Here is a 23,242-nt window from a genome sequence, read left to right on the forward strand (position 1 = left end):
TGAGTAAACTGGACTTCCTGAACTGAACATTAGTTGAATGTAGAATGACGTCTTACATTAGGGTCTATAGAAGGTGTAACATAATGTTCACTTACTCTTGATTAGGAAAATATCTGAAGAATAAACTGTGAGACTTTAGTTAATGTGTACATTACCTAAGTAAACTTTTAGATCCCTTGTTGCCTTTATTTACTTAATTTTGGTTTTTTGTCTGTTTGTTTTGAGACAGGGTTTCAATCATTCTATGCGGGCCTATGGAACTATGAAGTCCAGGATGGCCTCAAACTCGTGGAAATCCTCCTGTTTCAGCTTCCTGAGTGTTCAAATTACAGTCACCATACCCAACTCTTTGTTGCTTTTTTATTATACACTTTACAGAGGTCTCAGGTTATTCCCACTTTGACACAGGTAAGACTATTACCTCCCATCCTACAAGGTAATTTACAGTTCACATCACAAGGGGAAGATATCTGTAACCATTAGAATGAGGTGTTGACTTCAGACGCTAGGCAAGAATGGTGCTAAGAGTAGTCTGCCTTGCTCTTTGCCTTCTCACCCTTGAAGACTTCAGTTACCTTGCATGCTGTCCAATGACCTGAGGCTGTCATGCTGCAAGGAAGCTCAAATTAGACCACATGCAGACAACACATGAAGAGTCTAATTCTACACGAAGAGAGAAAGCTGCCTAGCTACCATGCACCCTTTTTTTTCCCTTAATGACTCTCTCTAGTCTACATGCCCTGGTCCCTGTCTGACCACAGGTTAAAGACTTAATTTAACCAAAGCCACTCATTCAAACCTCTCTAGAATTCCTAACTCACTGAAGTTGTGACACTTAAACAAAAAAACTTGCTTTAAGACACTACGGTTACATGGTGATTTGTCATGCAACAGAGTAACACATCTTAGTACTGGGAAGGACTGGCAATAATACAAAACTGAGGTTTGTGGCATTTTAGAATTAGGTGGCAGACTCTAGAATGACCTTTCAGATCATTTACTGAAATCTGAAAGGGTCATGAAAAGAAAATTAGAGAACACTTTACACAGCTTGAAGCTACAATAACATGAAAGATAACAAAAACCAAACCTATATTCCTAAAATTTAATCTAGTCAAGATTTCTTGAATGGAGACAAAGCTGATCTTAGAAAGTGAGCTGTCTGACTGAAATTTGGAGAAATGTAAAAGGATAGTCAGGAATTCTTTAAAAAGTAATTTCTTATGGCAGCACATGCCTGTCAGTCATTCACACATATATAGTATGCAAGTCCTGAGTCACAGGCTCATAATGGCAGAACAGTAATAGGCAGAGGAAGCATGGCTGCAGTGCCTCCAGAACTGAAAAGCATTCAGCATAATTCACTGCACAGAAAAAAGCTGAGTGGACCACTCAACTGATGCTAGCTACCCTTGCAATCACCAGTTAACCAGTCTACTAAGAATGTATTAAAAGACAATAGGTCATCCCTTAGGAGAGTAGAAAGCAGCAACAGACTCAACAGGCCAGTGGGAGACAGATGCTAACCTACTGTCAAGCTATTACCAAATCTGTGAATGGTAACAGATGTTCAAAAAGTGGTATTTTTTATCTGGAATTCAGAGATTCTAGGTTGTATCACATCAACTATTTAATAAATGAAAACAAAAGAGAAAAAAGATAGTTTCTGAGCATAACTCAAATGCAGGGTAGAGATATAGATTCTTTAAGATTTTAGAATGACCTTATTCAATATGGAATCTTTCAGATGGAAAGACCAAATAAACACAAATCTCTCCAGATTCTAAAAACATATATCACATTCTCTAATGTTTGGATGGCAGGTTGTAAGAGGCAAAGATTTAGTATCTATAGTTACTGTTACACAGCAACCTAATGAGATCCAAGAAGGACCTATCTCAGATATTTGTAAATAGGCTCTGATCTCATTATCTTTAAGAAAGACACAATGAAAACTCCTAATTTTTAGCCACATGAATGTATATAAAAAGGGAGAGTATACTAATGAAAATGTCTCTTTAACACAAGAACCCACAGACCGAATCCATTCTATTACTGTTTTGTGAATAAAGTTTTATTGAAACATCATGTTATTTATAAACTGTCTATGACTGCTTTCCTTCTTTTAACAGCAGAACAGACTGGTAATAACAGAAACAATTGCTTATAAGGGCTAAACGTTTGCAAGACAGCTGTTAGTAAGAAATGTTTCCTGACCCATCCTGGAGTCTAACTTTTTATGGGCAGGAAACAGGATTAGTAAGCTGTTCAATCTTACATGTGCCATTTTTTATGGAAAAAAAGAATGGAGAATTCTCAGTGTAGAAATGAGTCTAGCTGTTAACATATACCTGGACTGCAATTGAGAACTGTTATAGAACAGTGTTTGCTGTGTGCCTCCCCATTTTCTCTCTTTTTGACAACAGTTTGAAGCCATTATCTTATGCTTCTCTCAGCATATGTAGAGTATAGGGCAGCTGCTAACTTGATTTGTTTCATAGGTTTTCATGAGGAGTGTCAACTGCAATATCATTTCTAAACAATCTTATCTGCAACTGGATCAGATTTAAATGGCAAAACTCTCCAGCTGATACCATGGGGATTTATAGAGGAAAGAATTAGCTGCATTGCTCAAGGCAGAAGAACGTGAATTCTCTTGGCCAGAAGTTACCTGTCAGACTGTACTTTTACAAAAATGGCTGAAAGCCATTCCTCTCACTTGCTCATTTCTAGGGTCTGACTGCTCTCCAGAGCGCCCCCTTTCCTTACATCTAAAAGGATTTGTAACTTGCTTGTGACTGAAAGAAGCAAGCCAGGCATGGTGGCATTTACCTATGATCCTGGCTTTCAATCTGAGGCCAGCCTGAGCTACATGAGATTCTATCTCAAAGAACAAACAAAGTTAAAGTGATAGTGCAGGATTTCTAGCTTCTATCTTACTTCTTCTACCACTTCAGCTACCATGTAAAAAAGTTATTCTTAGAGGCAACCGTTAGGCCTTAAAAAGATCCTACACAGTGTAATCCTGATGAGACAGAGACAGTAATACCTGCCCCTGGCTAACCCAGCCCCACATCCTCTATCAGACTTCAGCTCTTTCAGCTCCATCTGATCGCATGAGAAGTCTTAAACAAAAACCACACAAACTGATTTCTCTGCAAATTCCTGATTCCCAAGAGAAAAAGAACAGCACAAGACAATGAAATAATGACTATTTTAATCACTAAATCTAAGGTGACTTGCTATATACCACAGTATCATCTTTGTATTGCTTAGTAACTATTGGTATTTTCCCTTTAAGTTTATTGAGCTCCCAGCTATGGTTGCCTTCACCAGACCTATACAAGATAAAGTCAGTCAATATTCTAACAGGGATGGGGGAGAATCTCATGTGTTCCCACCCCTAGCTGAGAAATTACTGATAGTTGACAGCAGTCAGTGAAATGAGAATCAGTTTTCTTCAGGCATATGACACTAGGTAAGTCCAGCATGCGCCAGTAGATGGTCCCACACCCGTTCTACATAGAGAGAGCATAAATTAGATTCGGTGGGTTATTTTTTAAAAAAGAATATAAAGTCAGGAGGGGTAGAGTGGGAGGGGTAGAGTGGGTGCAGAAAGTTGGGGGTGAATATGGTCAAAATATATTGACTTCTTGTAAGAAATTCTTAAGGAATTAATAAAAATTAACTTTTCACTAATGGGAATTAGCCCATCCTCTTTGTAAGGTAATATAATAGGTAAAATCTATTTTACTTTTTGGAACCAATTTTGTCATTTCTGCCCTATTTTATAGCAACTTTACTACTATAAATATACATTGCCATCAATCATTAATTTCACCTGATTTTTAGGCATGAAAAAATGCCAACATAGCAAAACTATTTGCAAATCATTCCAGAAATATTGAAATGTCTGTTCTGTAAGTTGTTCTACTCAACATTCCCTCTTAGTTCAGTAGTGAATATATAGTTATAAACATCCTGAACTATCCAATCTACCAAAATTTCCTATGGTTAAGTCAGATCCTGAGATATTATAACTGGCAAATACCTCACTTTTATTTTTTCAGCAGCTGATGAAAGTCCTGGAATCATCTTCTTTGTACATAAATACTCAAATTCTGAATTTGCCAATCAAAGGTGCCAATGTAGTTTAAAAAACAAAAACAAAAACACATTTTGTAGTATATTACACTATGTGGTAAAGACAGTAGGAGGAGAACTTTATTTGAAGGGTTTCAATGAAAAAAAAAAAGGAAAGGAGAAAGAAAGTATATTAGAACTAACTATGAGAAAACAGAAAGTTTTTGTTTGTCAACTTTTTAAAACTAGAACATTAGTCAAAAACTGTAATTACTATATTATAAGCTGAATAGGTAGCTAAGGTATTTCAAGTAATTTTCTAGAAGCATATTATATTTTTCATATGAAACTGAACCATCTACTTTAAAGTAAAATATTTTCCCCTGAATCCCTTGTTAAAACTCACCCCTAGGTTTTTAAGGGAGAGGGAAAGGGATTCAATTTCAGCTTATAATAACAATGACAATCCTGAGGTAGGACATTTCCTATTATTATGGGAGTTTGGAGAATCAATGACCCCATAAGATGAGATCCATTCTTGGTGTCCAAGCATCTCCAATTTCTAGGTAATGTCCTGGCATCTTGATTGTGATTGTGTTTAATCAGGTTAGTAATTCTAAAGGTAAGCTCATGCTAGCGACATGATGTCTCTCCAGCAAGCTTCCACCACCTTACCAATACATAGTGTATTACTGCTATTCTTCTTACCACGGTTTCTGACCTGTCAACCTGAGTGCAAGATCGAGCAATAATGCAGGTACTGTATGTTTGACACCCTTCCAATAATGGAGCATTAGGTTGTTGGAATAGAACTTAACACAAGGGTGCCTGAATACTTGGTTTAAAGGATTCATCTTGAAGTAATGATTTATACAATCTCCTGTAGGAAAAATAAGCGTTAAAGCACTTTGAATATTATTTGTTATTCAGAAAAGCACCTAAAGTTAGACCTAGAATTCAATATATGACAGTAATTTATCACCCAAACTTTAGAATAAATAGAGTGACTTACAGCACTACCTTTGCTTTTCTGACAATGTCTTAAATTCAAGAGTCTTCTCATTCACAAAGGCCATTAAGCCTTATCATAAGCATGAACAGATACAGAGTTAATAGCATTTTAGTGTTAAGCATGGGTTGTTTAACAGTCAGAGGAACAGATAAGACAGAGCTAGTCACCATTACCTTGGGCTTCTTCCAGTCATCCTGAGGTAGATATCATACAGGAATGCTGGGGCCTTATGGCTTACAGCAATCCAGTAATGATATAAAAGGTGATTGGAGGTTAGATTTACATTGGGCCGTCTGAAGGCCTGTTCGAGAGGATTCCTCTTGAAAGTGGAAATTACATGGTATTCTGAGGAAGAAAAGTTGTGTAACAGCTTTGATAATAACCATGTAATGAAGTTTTGAAAAAAAATGTTTTTACAATGCAAAATATTCTACCAAAGATTCAGAGTTCATTCATTTAAAAAACAAGCTTTTCTACTCTCCACAGCTAAGAGAAATGGGCATTAGACTGCTGATTCCAAGTGGTTTAAAAACTGCCAGTATTTCAATTAAATGAATGAATTTTTACTAAAATTCACCCTGAAAATCTTGTTAATATTTTACCTAGGTCAGTTTATAATGCCACTCTCTATATTTCACCTCTCACGATAGCTTCTTTCTTTCTGTTCCTCTTTCCAGATTCTTATTACTGTACTTACTTAAAAAAAGAAAAGGAAAATCATCATCCATTGCTTATGAATGATTTACTCAAATTAACACATAGCATACAAGCTTACAACAACCCAAAATTAACCTCTGCTGTAGTTTATTTAGGTTATATAACATCAACACAGTCAAACTTGGTATCTTCTATGTTAATATTTTAATGGAAAAATATAATGAGGTATTCACTGAAGAATAATATGGAATTTGATTTTTCACAAAACTGTACGGCACAACAAAAGTATAAAACCTCCCTCACTTAAGATGCTTTGATATCCCTGAAGGACCATGATTTAAAATACTGTGAAATCACTCTAGAGTTTTTCTTCTTTCATATTCCAGCAGTGAGTCTTTAAATTTAAATACAAATGTCACAGAAAAACCCTAATACAAATGTCAAGTAAGATTACTTTAAGGTAGCTAGGTGTGGTGATGCATGACTATAATCCCAGCACTTGGGAGGCTGAGGCAGGAGGATAGATAGTTGGACACCAGCCTGAACTACACTGCAAATTCCAGGCCAGAATAACCTACATAGTGAGACTTTATCTCAAAAGAAGAAAAAAAAAGAAAAAAAAAAAGCAAAACAGAAATAAGGGTTAGGAATGAAGTGGTAGAATGCCAGACTTTGTGGATGGGTGAGGAAAGGGGTAGACTATTCCCAGAGCCAATTTACTTTAAAAAATTATTTAGAATAGCAAAAATTCAATTAGAAATAAAATAGATCTATTATAAAAAGCAATGGCATAAATATTTATATCTGACTCAATTTAAAATGAGTTTGCTTTCAATAGTCTTCAAATTATACCAGCCTGTTTTAGAACAAATGTACTACCTGCTATAGATCTTTGACTTTAGAATGTATTCTGGCAAAATGTATCCTACTTCCTAACTCCTTCACTTACAACTCTGGGAACCAACTGATACACCTACTCTTAGAGGTGTAAATATTATCTACAGACTGACAACATCAGGCCTGAGTGTACTCAATAGTTAGAAAAAGAACTACCCCCAAGTCACAGGTATTTTATGAGGGTGTTACAGATGACAAGAGAACAGCGAGGGTCTCACTAGGTGAGTGGAGACATACATCAGGCTATTCTTATATTGTGAAACTTTAAAGGTGAGCCACAAGGCAGGATTGGTAGTAATTCTCAAACAGCAACTAAAATAAGAATAACTTTGTAAATCAGTGGTCCTAATGCCCCATTAAAAATTCAATGAATGCTTTATGTTCTAACATTCAAAAACATAGATAAAATCATACCAACTTCCCCCCAGTGGAAAGGATTAGTGCTGCCTGTTGTGCAATTATACACCATGATGTTTCTTGGTCTGAAAAGAAAAAGATGAAAGCAAAAAAACATAAGAGAAGTCAAAAGTGTCTAAATCTTATGTACTATCAAAGTAGGAAGACATGATGACACTGGGTACCTTTTCTATATTATATAAAAAGCACCTCTAAGGGATTATTTCTTAAATGTTTAGGCTTTAGTTACAAATACTACTATTACCATAAAAGGATGCTCAGAGATTATTACAGCTGCTCTAGTATGCCATGGTTGACATACAAAAAGCATCTCTTATGAATTTCAACTCAAGTTTATACTATTTTAGTTTGGTTTAAATCATTGTTTAGGACGCCCCCCCCCTTTAGTTCCTAACAAACCTGTAAATCTAAAAATACATTATTTCTTTATTACCACTGATGGCTCCACATGTTACTGCCTCTACTGTACAGACCATGCTATTACCTATATCCTAATAGGACACTTTACTAATATGGCACAATCAGGACTAAGGGATTAAGATTAAAAGCTCCTTTTCCCTCTCAGTCACCACAGTTAATAAGCAACATTGTTGCATCATATACCTATTAACTCCGGAATACCAGGCTGCAGCAAGGCTCGTGTTGACAACTACATCTACAGGAACAAGATCTGCAAGGGCATTGTTGGAGGCACGCATTGTTCGAAGAATTCCTTTCCCTGCCTTTTTTGAAATTAAAAACAACACCTTCAGATACATAGCTGAAATGTGTATACATATGTAATAGATACAGGAAACTTTATAAAACAAGTAAATCAAAAAGTTTATTTACCGCAATGAAGAGACCACTTGGTCCATTAAAGTTATCAATCCATCCCTAATGCCAAAAATGGAAGAAAAAAGAAGAGGTTAAAACTATCATTGAAGTAGATTATTTGAAAGTGCTAACTCCAAACACACTTTGTAATTTTCTCCAAAGCCTAAGAAAGATCTACATTCCATGAGGCATACTGGTCTTAGTCCCCAAAAATGTCCCAAAAGTTTCCTCTGGGGTCACAAATGACTAAATCAAAGTATTTTTAAAGTATTACCTAGCTCTGCTAAATCTCTGCAAAGGGAAAAAAAACAGTGTATACTTTCTGTAGCTTTTCCTAAATTAAGACTTTGATTTTATACTACTTATTAATGCAGTATCTTGAGTAAGAGAAAATAATATGTGTTCCTCAATCTTAGTAAGTAAATCAGAAGAAAACAGAATAATTATCAAAACGACAAAGGACAGGCTATCACTGTTATTTATACAGACCCTGTCAGGTTTGTGTTGTTTGTTTGTTTGTTTTTTTGTTTTTTATTTTTTTCCTGAATCAGCTTACTTTCCGGCTTTTGTTTCTACCTTCTCTTATTCTGAGGATTTAAAAGTATCCTAACACCTTTTTTTTTTTTTTTCCTGTTTAGTAGCAAATTACCAAAGAAATCTCTTGTACTTTTCTTTAGCTTTATAATCTACATATGGAAAGATATACTTCACTTGCTTTGGCAATCAACAGATGAAATCACGGTCTCCTTTACTGAAAACACAGTGTAAGAACTTTCAATTTGATTTTCAATTAGAATTTAAAACTGATAATCTACATTCCATACACTCAGAAGAACCTAAGAGATAGAAGAGGTAATACTACCTCTTCCTATGTTTACCAGCTCTACCATGGAAAAGCACATTCAGCTCTTAAGTCATATCCCATCTCTTTATACAGTTATAACTTAAAACTCTGAATCCCAATTATTTAACAATTTTAAAGAGCTTACTGGAAAAGGTTCTTTCCAACTGGCACCAACAATAGATGGCCTTACAATGGCAACATTTAGCTTTGCTCCTTCTTGTTGTACAACATATTCTGCCAATGCCTTGGTGTATATGTAGGTATTAGGTCTGTCGCCTATCAATTTTGGTGTGATATCATTTACTAGGCCATCATCCATCCATCTGGCAAACAAAGAAATTACATTAAAAAATTCCAAATACTTTATCATAGATGAAAACCAACTTAATTCAACTTTGCTCAAACCTATCTGTTGCTCTTACAATAACTCTTTTCTTTTCTTGGTTTCTTGAGACAGGATTTCTCTGTATAGCCCTGGCTGTCCCAGAACTTGTTCTGTAGACCAGGCTCACCTTGAACTCACAAATTCACTTGCCTCTACCTCCTAAGTGCTGGGATTAAAGATATGTGCCACCACATCAAGTTTTCACAATAACTTTTACTAACAGGGAAAAAATAGGTAGTGTCTTTAAATATGAATCACAGGTCTACTACCTGCAACTCCAATATCAAATAAGGACCAATAGTCCTTTCATAAATCATATGTGAGATAGTAAACTTAACTGACATAAACCAATTAATGGTCTTTAGAAAGTATTATTCAACTTAAACATTCAATATTTCATGTCTTTGATCAGGATGCTACTAAAAACCAAAATGAAGTAATTCACTATCACTTAGTACTTAAATCAGAGTTCCTTTCCAAAGTCCAAATAAATTCCAAAATCTATCAGGTCCCAAATGTTTCATTAGAAATTACATATCTGTGTATTACAATTTAATAGAGTAAAAGGTTAAATATACACATCTGCTATTCACATATATTTACATTTAATATAAAAGGTCTAATAATCTAAATATTTAAGATGAACCACTGGGATTGTATATCCTCAAGTGATATTAGCAAATACTAGGATTAATAATAAAAATTGAAGCAGGTTATAAAAATTCAATTAACAACCTTCGATGCAGTCATCTCTTTAATGACCTCAGCATCTCTGAAAATCACTTATAAAAGGACCATGACGAAACAGGTGATGTCAACAGTCTTTCCTCATTTTTCTCTAAGGTGCTAAGTCCTTGTTTTCCATACTTGTCCTTTATGTCACTAAGCATACAATTAGATTCTGCATACTGTCACAATCTGATGATACCAATAATAACCAGGAAAGCTTAAAATGCTCCTACATATGGAAGTACTTTGTGTATATGGAAGAATTACAACATTAAACTACAGGCAAATAGCTATCCAATTTGAAAAAAAAAACTACAATGGAGATTGAGTTTTGAAAACTGGATAAGACGGGTAGTTGATAGATGGGAAAATAAGCCCCCTGCTCTGCAAAAACAAAACATCTGAAGAAACTCAGGTGAGTAAACCTTATTTCTACTGAGTTTACACAGCAAGCTCACTAGACAGATTCCTTTGAAAGACAGGAAAGGAGAAAAAAAGATTTAGGTTACAAGTTCTTCTCATTTCCTTAGATGCCTGCTTAAGCCAAGACTAAGAAACTGAAAAGTAATAAGCTTCATTAACTTTACTTTTCTCCAAAATCATAAATACTTTTATTGATTTGTGAGGAAATGGGGTATATATTTAGGAGCATCTGTATAGAGGCATAAAATAAAAGTAGGTAATTCTCACAAAAAATGTCTCAGTCATCTATGGTATTGATTTTCTGACAATCCATTCCCTCACCATGAAAAGCCTTTCTTAAAAAGTTATGTGTGCTTATTTCAGGAAAAATCAAGAGATTGTAGGAATCAAAGGTAAATGGGACCAAGAAAAAGCAAAAACTATAAAACAAAAAGCTCACAGAGATAGTTTGAAAACAAATATATAAAGATGTAATGGTTGTTGGACTGCTTCTGTAATTGTAGTCCAAAAAAGAGAAAAGAGCTCACACTTTATATGGTAAGAAAGACCAAAAAGCAAGTGAAGGCTAGGTTGTGTTATATGTATTTCACAAAATCCTCTACATCTACTGAATACAAATATTGTTCATAATAACAACTGCTGATGGGAAGGAATCCCCATCCTTAGAAAGACAGTAATAGGAAGGAGTATAAATCAAAGGACTAAGGTTCCTCTGATTCTCTTAAAATGAAAAGCCTCTCTATATGTATTGTACACTGCAGGGGAGGGGATCCTTTAGTAAACTAGAACCTTATGGTTAAGCAGTCATTGGTGTCTGGTCTCCACAGGAGCTAGAAATGACTACCTGAAAAACAAAACTTCTCATTTTTTAAAAACAAAACAAAATTTCTAACACATGGATAAATTACCTGACCCAAAGGGAAAACTCTAATTGACCTCACCAACAGACATAACCCTGTACAATAGGGCAACAGATAAGCAGTCAGTTGTTGAATATAGGAAGAGACAAAGGCATGCAAGCACATGTGTATGCATAGCAGAGAGAGAGAGGAAAAAAGATAAATTTGGATCCAAAGTCTTAAGATTAAAAGCAATGTGTATAAATTCAAACATACTCTAAAGAATCAATCAGCTTCTTGGGATCTACAGGGGGAGGATAAACTACTTCATCAATATGCTTTCGATTGCAGTAGGCATATGCTGTTGACACATGCATGAATACTTCCAGATTCTTCATTTGCTGTGCAAGGAGAATAAGCTGTCGCGTAGCAATCACATTTAACTGAACAGCATCTCTGCAAAAGAAAGAGACAATGAAAACTTAGAAACCTATATATTTTTTCTTTAACCTATTTAAAAACCAAATCTGAATTTCATTAGGTAATTACAGAGAAAGAAACATGTTTTTCAGTAATTTGCAATTTCTCCTTTAGCTCTGAGTTGCTCTATTTTATTTCAGTATGAACAACATCCATTTTACCAACTATGTATGAATTTTCTAATCATAAAATAAACTCCAATATAGGATTTGAAAAACAAAGCATACACTATGATGTAAAACAGGAGTATGAACAAAGCTATGGAACCAGGCTGGACTCAGATCCTGGTATGGCCTCCACCCGTCAGCTAAAATGCTAAGTTACACAAGCACTCAAGCCTCAGCTTCCTCACCTGTAAATGGGAACAGTAATGGAATCTCCCACCAGAACTAGGAAAGACTAAATGAAAAACTAACTTGTAAAGCATTATAAGCATTTAGTATCTGTTATTCTTAACACAGTTTCAAAACAGGCCACCAGTGAGTATTAAAGAAATGGTGGAAAGCTTTTTTTTTTTTCTATGTAACTTTAATCATAGCACTTTTTAATGATCCATCAAGAGGTCTATTGTACAATGTAGTAACTGGACTTAATAACTATATACCAGACTACTTAAAATCATTGATTTTTTAAAGCACTCTCAATACAAGAAAAGTTATCTGAGGTCATACACATACTAATTAGATCAATTTAGCCATTCCACATGTATCATACATGATAAACATAATACAGAGTGAATCCCAAGCCAGTGACACATCCAATCTCAAATAAATAAATAAAAATAGTGAATGACACCTAAGGAATCTCATCCTTAAGTTGTCTTCTGGCTTCCATGCACATGTATACACACACCTGTACATACACCAATAAACAGACTATAAATGTAGGTCGATGGGGACAATTTGGAATACTCAATACTGTTGAGTGGTAAAACTGGAAGAGTATTACATTCTTGTTATAAACTATAAATACAACAGATCTAAAACAAACTAGAACAATTACCAGTAATTTCAGCAATTGTACATTTACTAATCTAGTAACCTAACTTTCAGAGCAAAAACTCACCTGAAGCCTAACTTTTTAAACAATACATAAAATTTTTATAGCTAGTGAAAATTACAGATTGTTATGTTTCAACATTATAGAATATCATATAGTAAGTATAACCATGAAAAACATTAAAAACATGCAAATTATCCTACACTAAATTTGAAGGTGAAATTATTAAATTAATATTCATGATTATATAAAAATAATGTATGTTCAAACATAGATCCAATGAACTTTGAGGGGAGGCCTTTTTAAGACAGGGTGATGTGGTCCAGGGCTGGACTGGAACTCCCTATGTTGCCTAGGATGACCTCATTTTATGATCCTCCTATCTCCACTTCATGAATGCTGGGATTACAAACAAGTATCATTACATCAGGTGTGAAATATTTTTACAAAATTGAAAATGGCTTTGAGCACTTTGCAAAACATTCATATTGTCAGTGTTAAGAAAAAATAAGTCACAGACAGAATTCAGTCTACCTGACTGTATGGCAATACTTTGATATCTATCTGTCTGAAAACAATGAGGACAAAGAGGATATTGTTTAGGTATACTGAGAATATTTTATTACAAGCTCCTGAGGACAGGACAAGAAGTTCTGGGTCACCAGAAACAAGGACTAACTCATAAAAAGGAAAAGCTTAATAAATATTTCTTAAGACTTGTATTTTTTCTTTTAGTAGCACCTGAGATCCTATGGAGAAAAAAAAATTAATGAAACTAAGATGTGGTTCTTATGATCCTCCCAAATTACAACTAAGGAGAAAAAAAAACATCTGTTCAAATGGAAATCTAGCAAAAGACCTTTCACAGAGAGGATACTATCTACTAGAGCATTAGAGAATGCATTATTTTCTTTCTCATTTACAAAACAATAGGGATAAAGAGAGTGATGTTTTGGAGAAAGGACACAAGGGATATTCTGTTGCACTGTCCTGAGGATGTTGACAGAGTTTCTAGGTCACCAAAATGAGGACTAACTCAAGAGGCACACTCCTGTGCCTTTTGTCTCTCCACTCTATTTGTACCTTCAGCCCAAACCTGAAGCCATATTAAAACAACATAAGATATAACATAACTTAATTATCTGCCAGGCTAGTTTTAACCTCAATAGAAACCCTATATTTTATTTTGTTGAACCTCAGGCTGTGACCCTTACATGCTAAACCAGAAAGTAAATAAACAGAAATAAAGTTCTCATGGTTTTGCTTTATGAAATCATAAGTGCATCTTAAGACAGGCAGGGTCAGGTACAACCAAGAAATCTACATTTTAAAACATGTTTTCCAGTTATTGCCGTTTTCTTTCCTTTTCTTTGAAGGTGGGAAGAGGCAGATAATATAATATTTTTACAAAAGGCAGATTTCCCTACAGGTGGACTTATGAAAAGTTCACAGCATGAGGGAGTCAGAACTAGAGGAAAAGTCATCAACACCAAATACCCACACAAGCACCAGGATTCACCAGAGGTCTTTCTGGGCATTTTTCTAGTCACAATACATTCTTAAAGTCTAAGAATAATACACTTAAGACTCCACCATTCCTTTATCTTAATCTGTACTTCCACTCCTTTTGGAAAACCTACTCCATACTCATCCCCTAGGGCCTCATCATCTAGAACTCTTCCATTCCTGAAATCTCGTATGTTTCCAACCTGTTTATTCTTCTTCCTCTTCTATTTTTGCCTTCATGATGGCCTCTAGCCTCTTGATATTCCTCTCTACACAACTGATCCTGTCCTGTCTAGAGAATACAAGACCCTGTGACCAACTGCTTATGCAACAATTATTCCCTTTCTCCTTCCTCACCCCTTTATTCCTGTCAATTTCTCCCTGTTTCAGTATTTCAGAAACATATCTGAAAATTAATGAGCTTTGCGTCCCCAACTCTCAACATATGCTGTTCAGTACAACCTACATAGCATATATGCCCCAGGGCTTATGAAAGGCTTGTGAAAGGGTCCACATCCAGCCTTATCTTGGTTCCTCCCCAAGGCACTAGGTAAAATGTTAGGTGAGTCTCCTCCTCAGTAGTAACAATTTTATATCATGTGATTGTTATCTGTGGCTTAACAGATAGTGATGGTTATGGTTATACATGGTTTTCCCCTAAGTGGCTCTTATATGCTATTTCCAGTATTTCTGAATATCTGGCCCAAGTCTAATGTTCTACCAATATTTAGATGTCAACAGCCATTAGATCTGTTTCACAGAGATAGTTATGATGTGGTGACTAGGACTAGGACAGTGAACATTTATAACTTAACAAAGGGAGAAAAACAAAAAATTATCTAGGCTTTCCAATTTGGTCTCTCTAGTATAAGAAATTTTAATAATGAAAATATTATTAAATAGTTTTCTTAATCAAAAGAAAACAAAAAAGTAATATACTGTGGTCCTTCTGGTAAAGGTTACTTTGATGCATTTTACCTAAATTAATGTTTTCTGCTAATAAAATTCCCCTTTAAAAGCATGAAATTTCCCCCCAAAGGTCAATAAGAACTATATCAATTAGTATTATTCACCAACCCCTGAAAACACACTAAGTTTTATGTGACTTTATAAATGCTTTCTTTTTATTATAAAGAAAATAATGAAAGCATGAACTGAGGGGAAAATATGTTAGACTGGCCATTTTATAGAAATGAATTCTAAGGAAAAATGAAGCTTGCACTAAAAACCATTAATAGACAAGCACAATAGTATATGCCTGTTATCCCAGCATTTGGAAGTCTGAGGCAGAAGGAACATAGTATTAAGATTAGCCTTGGCTATCACAGGCTGATTAAAACAAAAGTCAGAGACTATATTCATAATCTTGAAAATATTATTTAAAGTGCAATGTTAGGTCTATGTGCAAATATACATGCAAGGAAAAGGTTAATTTTTTTAAATTTTCACTTAGCCTCAACTGATACATCTATGATCAACTCCTACACCTAAGGCTCAGGGATTATCACAGAAGAGGGGCAAAAAAATTCTAAGAGAGGACCAGGAAGTCTGCTATGAGATTATGTCTTCTGTATATGAGAAGACAGCTATAATCTCAGTAATATGGCTGCCTAAACAAAACCAAACAATGAAAACATCAGGTAATATGACAACACAGGGGAAATCTGTGAGCCCTACTGTGACAGCTGAGAAAGAGAGAGACTTGGTCTTTCCCAGGAATGAGCCCCCTAACTGGTTATCCAGTACCAACTGATAAATCCTAAAAACATATATAATATGAGAAACACTAAATGGACTTGGCAAGCTGTGCTTATGTATTTATGATGTAACTATAGTACACATATGAATTTTTAATAATTAATTATAAAAAGAAATTTTTTTACTGATGAAGGTACAAATTCCTTTAAGATAGAATGCAAATATTGCTTTAAATATATTTTCAAAGTTACTTTGTTTCTATTTTTTTGAAGAATAACATATGTTCATGGTAGGAATAATAGTATGTAGATAAAACTAAAAACAATTACCATCAATATAGAAAGACATGTATTCCTAACATATACATACATATATATACATATACGTGTGTGTGTGTGTGTGTGTGTGTGTGTGTGTGTATGTATATATATATGGAGATTATACTACACTGATTATATTATTTTGTCACTTCTGGATTCTAAACACATGACAGTCACTGAGGGTCTCACCTGTTGGCTCCCAAAAGAATTTAAAAAGAGTGAGTAAAGCAATGGTTTACAGACTCAGATACTCTGTGGTAAAGAGCTAAAACAACACCTCATTTAAACTTTGCAAAGGGAAGGAAAAAAAATCTTCTGAGAAGTTTCAGTTTATAGATAAGCAAACTCAAATTCAAGGAGGTTAATAACTGTGCAAACTCTTCAGTTAATAAACTATGAGGTCAAGACTAGAACTAAGGTGTGTAACTCCAAAACTTCTTCTCTTTTCTTTATATTGTTGCCTCAGCTGCCTCAGGAATAAAATGGATTTGCCTAGGACAAGCTGAGTAAAGTTAGGACAGAGGAACTGACAAATAAGTAATGTTTTGAAGACTGTAAAGTACAACCCAAGAACTATAAAAGACAGTGGTAGTACCTTCATAAGCCCAAATACTTGGCATTGTGCTCTCACACAATATAATCATTAAGAGTTATGCTTCAATGTTCAAAAACTATGGGGGTTATTGCCAAAGCCATTTGCAGAGTCTAACCTTTTGAGCATTTTAAAGGGAAGGGCTTCACAAATAGTTCTGAAACCTAAAAACAGATGCTTTACCATTTAAACTAGTGTAAGACTATATAATAAAATTAACATAAAATTGCACTTCTAAACACACCATAAAAATAAGTGTTAGGAATTAAATGCCATTGTTTGAAATGTATACTCACTTACTTCTTAAAAATATTTATTTATTTTTAGTTCATGTGTATCGATGTTTTGCCTGCATCTATGTCTGTTCACCACATATGTGCCCAGTCAAAGGAGGCCAGAAAGAGGGCAGCCAATTCCCTGTAATGAACTACAGATGGCTGTGAGCCATAATTTGGGTGCTGGAATTCAAGCCAGGTCCTCAGGAAGAGCAGCCAGTACTCTTAATCATTGAAGAATAATGATCACTTAGAAAACTGTTTTTTGTTTTTGTTTTTGTTTTTGTTTTTCCTAGAAGGAAGATGTATCCTGAAGTTCAAATTAGGTTTTAAATTAAACTTTATTTCTGATGTTACCTTATCTCTTAACAATGCCACCAAAGCAGAGTTTTTGAAATATAAACAAAGTGACTATAACATGAAAGTCATTTCTATCTATCTTAGTATGCAAAACTTGAGCTTAATTATGATTACTGTTCTGGAACACATAAAAGTGCAAACAGTTGCTAGGGTAGAATATTTAGACAACACTTCAGGAAAAGGTAGCCAACACAGCTGAGTAACTATTCCTGCTTCTTACCCAAGTACACTCTCTGCTTTCTTCTAGTACATTGCTTGCTTCTGTCCTATTTTATAAAGTCATGACAAGGTTTTCTAATCAGCATATACTATTTTCAAAATGATTATAAAAAAAGAATTTTACTAACTTCTATAGGACACTGAAAGTCAATATTAGCATATGACAGTTTCATATCACTTTCAAAACAACTTCACTAAAAGGCAGAATTAAAATTACATCTGGAAAATATAAAATTCAAATGTTAGTATCTGTACTTACCTTAAATTTTCATTAAATCTTACAGTAGCTGCACAGTGGAATATGATATTGGTAGAATCTATAATGAGCTCCTTATCTTCTTCACTGAGAGCGAGTTTAGGTTGGGTGAGTTCACTGTTGATTGCTATAATTTTCTCTCTAAAATCTGGATTTTCATCTCTCAACCTGTCAAAAAGCTATCAAATGGGAAGATATTTATTCTAGGACAGTGTTTTCCACTTCTCAAAACCTATTATAAACCCTTCCCCCACCAATGACAGCTATTTTAAAATTTTAAATTTCATGGGGTACAGAAGATTCTTCATCTTACAGATATAGAGTCAAAACTCAGAATTCAAGCAGGGCTTCAAGAAAACAGAGATGGCAGTCAGCAGCATAAACATTAACTGTCCATGTGCCTTACACCTCAGAACAGACTTAAGAAATAACAGACATCTGGACAATGATAGTCTCACCCCTCCTACACTGCCAGTTAATTGCCTTACTCTTAAAAGATTTTAAAACTGCTTAATTGTATGTGTATGTGTCTATACACCTGAGTGTAGTGCCCACGGAGGCCAGAAGAGGGTGTGGTATCCCCTGGAGTTAAGAGTTACAGAAAGTTCTTAGAGGAAATGACATTAAATCAGAAACCTGAAGGATCAACAGAACAGGCAGGCACATGGGTGAGTGATAGGGACAAAATTCAAAGCACAATAGTGTTCCTCCACAGGATGAAAAAACATACATTTTTAGAAAGAAACATCCAACTGGACTTGGCTACTACCTGGTTTTGTTTGCTTGGGTTTTTTGTTTGTTTTTTGGTTTTTTCCTTTGTTGGAGTAGATATATGCTACTCTAGAAGGGCAAGGACTACAGCTACTCTGCACAGTATACAGACCCTAGATAGAGTACTTGACAATATACAGTCTCAAATATCTGCTAAGTGAGTAAAGTCATTAGATTAGAAACACTATAAATAAAGAATTTTGGAGATTTTCAAAGCCAGTCTTAGGAATGTTGACTACATATCACCTTCATATCCTAGAAGACATAGGCCTAAAAAGGTTTAGTTTTGTGGGTCTGGAGTTCAGAGAGGAAGAAAAAGAACCAATATAGATTATACTGACAGCATACAGTTAATAAATGAAGGAGGCCCTGAGAGTGGAGATCATCCAGACAGCAATGAACACCCCATATCCAAACTATACAAACTACTTCCAAATTTAATTTAAAGGACAACCGTTCAATTCACAAAACAGAGGGTGCTATACAACTACTTCACAGGACCTTATAAAGCCAGATCAAGGCCTACAGCAGGTATATCAACATTTACTAGGCAAGCAGAGAAAGTAGAACCCAGGGGAGGGCCACAAGTACATTTTAACACCTCAATCCACACCTAGTAGTTATAAAGTACATTAATATATAGTCTCTAAGCATGGTAGGTACTTCAGAAACTAATTATTGTTATCTGAAGACTAAACTATCTGGTAGTTACAAATAAAGCATCTCAAAAAGGATACTTGGAGTATCAATCATAACAATAGTTTAAACCTTACTAGAAAATTTAGTTTAGCATAAAAGAAAGCTGTTTTTCTTTTCTTGATTCTAGTTCACTGTCACACTGCAGGAACTTAGCAAATTTTCCCAGGTCTTTTTTCTTGGAGGGGGTGGGCGTAGGTACTGAAACAATATTCCAAGCTAATGATGCTTCACAAAATTCCCATACAAGCATATACTTTTATTCCCCTTTCAAATGATCATCCTCCACACTTACCTTGCCACTAAGGATTTCTTCCACTCGCTCTTGTGGTGTTTGTCCAGCTTTCTGCCTCACCAAAACATAGACTGAATTCACCTTAGGACAAGATCTCAGCAACTTTTCCAGAAGCACCTTCCCTAAGAAACCAGTAGCTCCTGTGAGGAGGATATTCTTGCCTTCATAGTATTCTGGGATTGAAACCATTTTGACTATGAAAGAAACATGACAACACACACATTAGTTTATGAATGTATGCTCAATCTTATTTAAAAACCTCTTAGTTTCCACACAAATATTTTGAAAGACTGGCAAAAATCAAAATTGAATATTGACAAGAGCAGACTCCTTTGATTCATTATAGTACAGTGGAAGCAAGAATGGACTGCAGCTCTGCAAGACCTTGTTCTTTCCTGGATCATTCAGACAAGTCACTCACCTTCTTTTCAGGCCCCAAGTTTCTTTAGTACATTTGTATATTTAAAAGACCTCTAAAACATTAATTATGAACATGAATATTCATTCGACCTCTGTTAAACTTTGAATACAACTGAATTATAGTTCTTTCTTTCCAAAGAAATTTATAACCCTGAATGGAGGTCAGCAGATTCAAAATGTTCAGCTTGAATAACACTGCCAGGTGTCATAGCCACCTGTCATTAACCACTTAAACAGGAAGAGGTAACATCAAGTTCTTTTTTCTATACATTCATGACAATAAGCAAAAAGAAAAAAAGAGGGGGTAGAAAAATATACAAGAAAACAAACAGAGAATGAATGGGGTGAGTACAGGAAGATCTACAAAATACATTACTACAGGAGACTACACTATATTGAAATCCAAGCTCTATGCTATTTAGAGCCTGAGGGCATGCAATGCAATCAGAGGGGAAAAAAGCTTCAATACTACTTAGGTCTTAGTTAAGCTGGAAAGTCTAATAGATGTGTTTATGTTCAAGGTTCTTATAACTTGTGTTTTGGTAAAAATCTGGAGGTGTGAGCTACTGTTCCTAAACAAGTGTGGCAACTACTTCTCAAAAAAGCTTCTCTTTACAGAAAATGGAGAGCATCACAGAAAACAACTATACACAATGCAGAGAGCAAATCATGGGGAGCCAAGCTCAACAGATACATTTACATCACAGCTTCTGCATCTATGGCTCAGGGAACATCACTGAAAGGGAATGGAAAGATTTTAAGAACCAGAATACCAGTAAGTCAGCCTTGAAATAGTCTCTCCCAGAAATGGCTACATAAACAAGACCCAAACAATAGATGGACAAGTTAATGTGGGAAGGGGAAATTTTAGGGATCTCACCCCTAGATAAAGAACTACAGATAACTACTGAATGCTGGGAGAAAAAGAATTAGCCTCTCCCTTATTGGTTGTCCAATGCAGACTGCTCAGCCTTGAAACCATACATACAGAAACGGCAAAAATGGACTCAACAGGTTACATTTATTTCTGCATATACATACACTAATGTATTTAACAAATACAATCAAAGAAAAAGAGACTATCAAGTTGAGAGTTGTGGGGCATGGGAGAAATTCAAGAGAGGGTAGCTAGGAGAGACTGCAGGGAGGAAATGGAGGGGGAAGTGGTGTCATTCTATTTCAATTAAAAACATTTTTTAAATTTAGAAACAAAGAACTTCATGAATAAGCAAAAAAAGGGGGGGAGAAATAAAACAAAATAACTTCTAGAAGAACAGATGAGAATGAATTGACAGAGAGGCCACAGCAGAAGAAGAAAAGTACTCTAAGAGCTCAGAGCTGTATTTAACATCTATCTCCCCCACTCAAATCCAGGAGGAAACACCAAACTCAGGATCAAGAAGCTGGATTAGAGTATGCAGTCATCAAGGTAATCAAAAAACATGCACACAGAATAGCAGAATCACTCTTGAGAGTCTCATTTCTTAAATAAATATTGGCTCCAGCCTTTATATTTGTTTGTACTTGAGGAAAGCACGCAGCTGGTACTTGGGACAAAACTGAAATAGGCTAGGTTCTACAGTGCACCAGACATCCTTTAAAAAGTGGGGAAAGCAGGATCTACAGAAAGGAAACAAAAACAACCAACAGAAAAACAAAGTCTATGCAGCATCTTGCCTCCAGAACAGATTTTAAGGCATTACTGCTCCTGGCCCTGAAAGTATATTCCAGGAAGCTCTCAACCAGCAATCCCATCTCAGGAAAATTCTTTGGAAAAAGATATCTCCAAAATCTAAATCAAGATCAAAAGCAGCTACCAAAACCAACTGCCTAGTCCTTCACAACCCAACTACAAAGTAGGATAATGAAAACATCAAGAAGACATTCAAGTCTTATAAATACCCTTAAGGCATCTGGAAAAATCCTCCAAACCTTTTATAAGAATATTGTGTCTGCATAATGAAAGCCAAAGGTAACTTAAAAAAAAAATCCCAATGAGGTACCAGTCAAGGAGGCCTCTCAAATACAGGCTCTATGCCACTCTTGTTTGTTGCCCACCAAAACTACTTAATAAGACCCTATTGCTGAAGACACCACATACCTAGGTTACAAGTTGCAAAGAATCAAGCATAGAACAGGTTGGAAGCTTCATCCCTGCTAGCAAGCTTTCATTGTAACTAAAGGTACAATGCAATCTTCTAGAGGAGTAAAGGCATCAAAGGTCTTACTCAGTCATGAACCCTACAATCTGCAATACCAACCTGCCAGGCAAGATGTGCCCACCCATGCAATGGTGCATGACTGTTATGGAAGTAACCAACTGTTCTCTTACTGTATTGAGGCCTACTCTGTAACAGAGAATTCATACCTGGTACTGTAACCGGATCCAAAACCCCATGGCTGTAGAGGTCTTAGGCCCTAAAGGGGAAACTTACTATTGTTGTTTAGGTAAATTACTACAGCACCAACCTATTCTCTAAATATCTACATTTATAACCACACAAATGTTATTCTAAGATTCAGAGAAACTTCTCTTTGCACTTTACATTAGTGAATGCAGAGACCAATTAGCTGCTCAAGGTACTGTGAATACTGCTGAGTAATCAGGACATTTATACCACTCCTTCTAAGACTCAGGAAATTTCAAGGGAAAGGGGCAAAAAGAATGAAGAACTGGAAGACAGGAAAAAGAATTGCTGAAATGTTGTCTTCTACACATGGTACAGTCAATGTAGTTATGTCACAACAGCTATGGCTATCTGCAATAGATCTAAACAAGAAGGGTGTATCAACAGTCAATCACAGACCAGGAAGGAGTTCATGGGGCTCTATTCCTTCCTGCTGAATTACTGGCTACTAATGGACTCTGAGGAAGGGGAAGTATTGTCTTCAGTTGTGTAGCCCATGAAGAAACCCACCAAATGCTGGTGGATAAGGCATACCCATCTTCACAGATAATAATAGTTTAAACACTATGGACCTTTTAAAAAATGGAATTAATAGGGGTAGAAAAAAAAAGATAAGGAGTTACAGTAATCAGACCGCCCTTTCTACATGTATGAAGTTATTAAAGGACAAATTCAGTAAAGGTTTAAAAATATTGCATCTACAAAATAATTACTACTAAAAAGGAACAAAGATATACCATGTTTGGAAATCAGCAATTCACATAAATGTAGAAAATCCAAGAAATAACCAACCAAAAATTAATTGGTGAATGAGTTTAACAACCTCTTATCATCTGTGAGCAAGC

The 23,242-nt window shown here is 35.4% G+C and overlaps 1 protein-coding gene across 5 annotated transcripts in view; it reads right to left on the reverse strand.

Annotated features, from left to right (window-relative positions):
* Positions 1–23,242, reverse strand: part of Far1 (fatty acyl-CoA reductase 1) — a 54,198-nt gene that overhangs the window by 8,260 nt on the left and 22,696 nt on the right. For all 5 annotated transcript variants that reach the window (XM_027410125.2, XM_027410126.2, XM_035442270.1 and 2 more), the window contains 8 exons: positions 19,570–19,763; positions 17,811–17,986; positions 11,379–11,558; positions 8,872–9,049; positions 7,898–7,942; positions 7,670–7,788; positions 7,064–7,131; positions 5,269–5,440 (listed from right to left, as the gene is read on the reverse strand). In XM_027410125.2, coding sequence (XP_027265926.1) covers positions 5,269–5,440; positions 7,064–7,131; positions 7,670–7,788; positions 7,898–7,942; positions 8,872–9,049; positions 11,379–11,558; positions 17,811–17,986; positions 19,570–19,758 — 1,127 coding nt within the window. In that variant the 5' untranslated portion in view covers positions 19,759–19,763. The remainder of the gene's footprint in view (positions 1–5,268; positions 5,441–7,063; positions 7,132–7,669; positions 7,789–7,897; positions 7,943–8,871; positions 9,050–11,378; positions 11,559–17,810; positions 17,987–19,569; positions 19,764–23,242) is intronic.

This window comes from Cricetulus griseus, chromosome 3, assembly GCF_003668045.3.
Source record: "Cricetulus griseus strain 17A/GY chromosome 3, alternate assembly CriGri-PICRH-1.0, whole genome shotgun sequence".
Taxonomy (NCBI): Eukaryota; Metazoa; Chordata; class Mammalia; order Rodentia; family Cricetidae; genus Cricetulus; species Cricetulus griseus.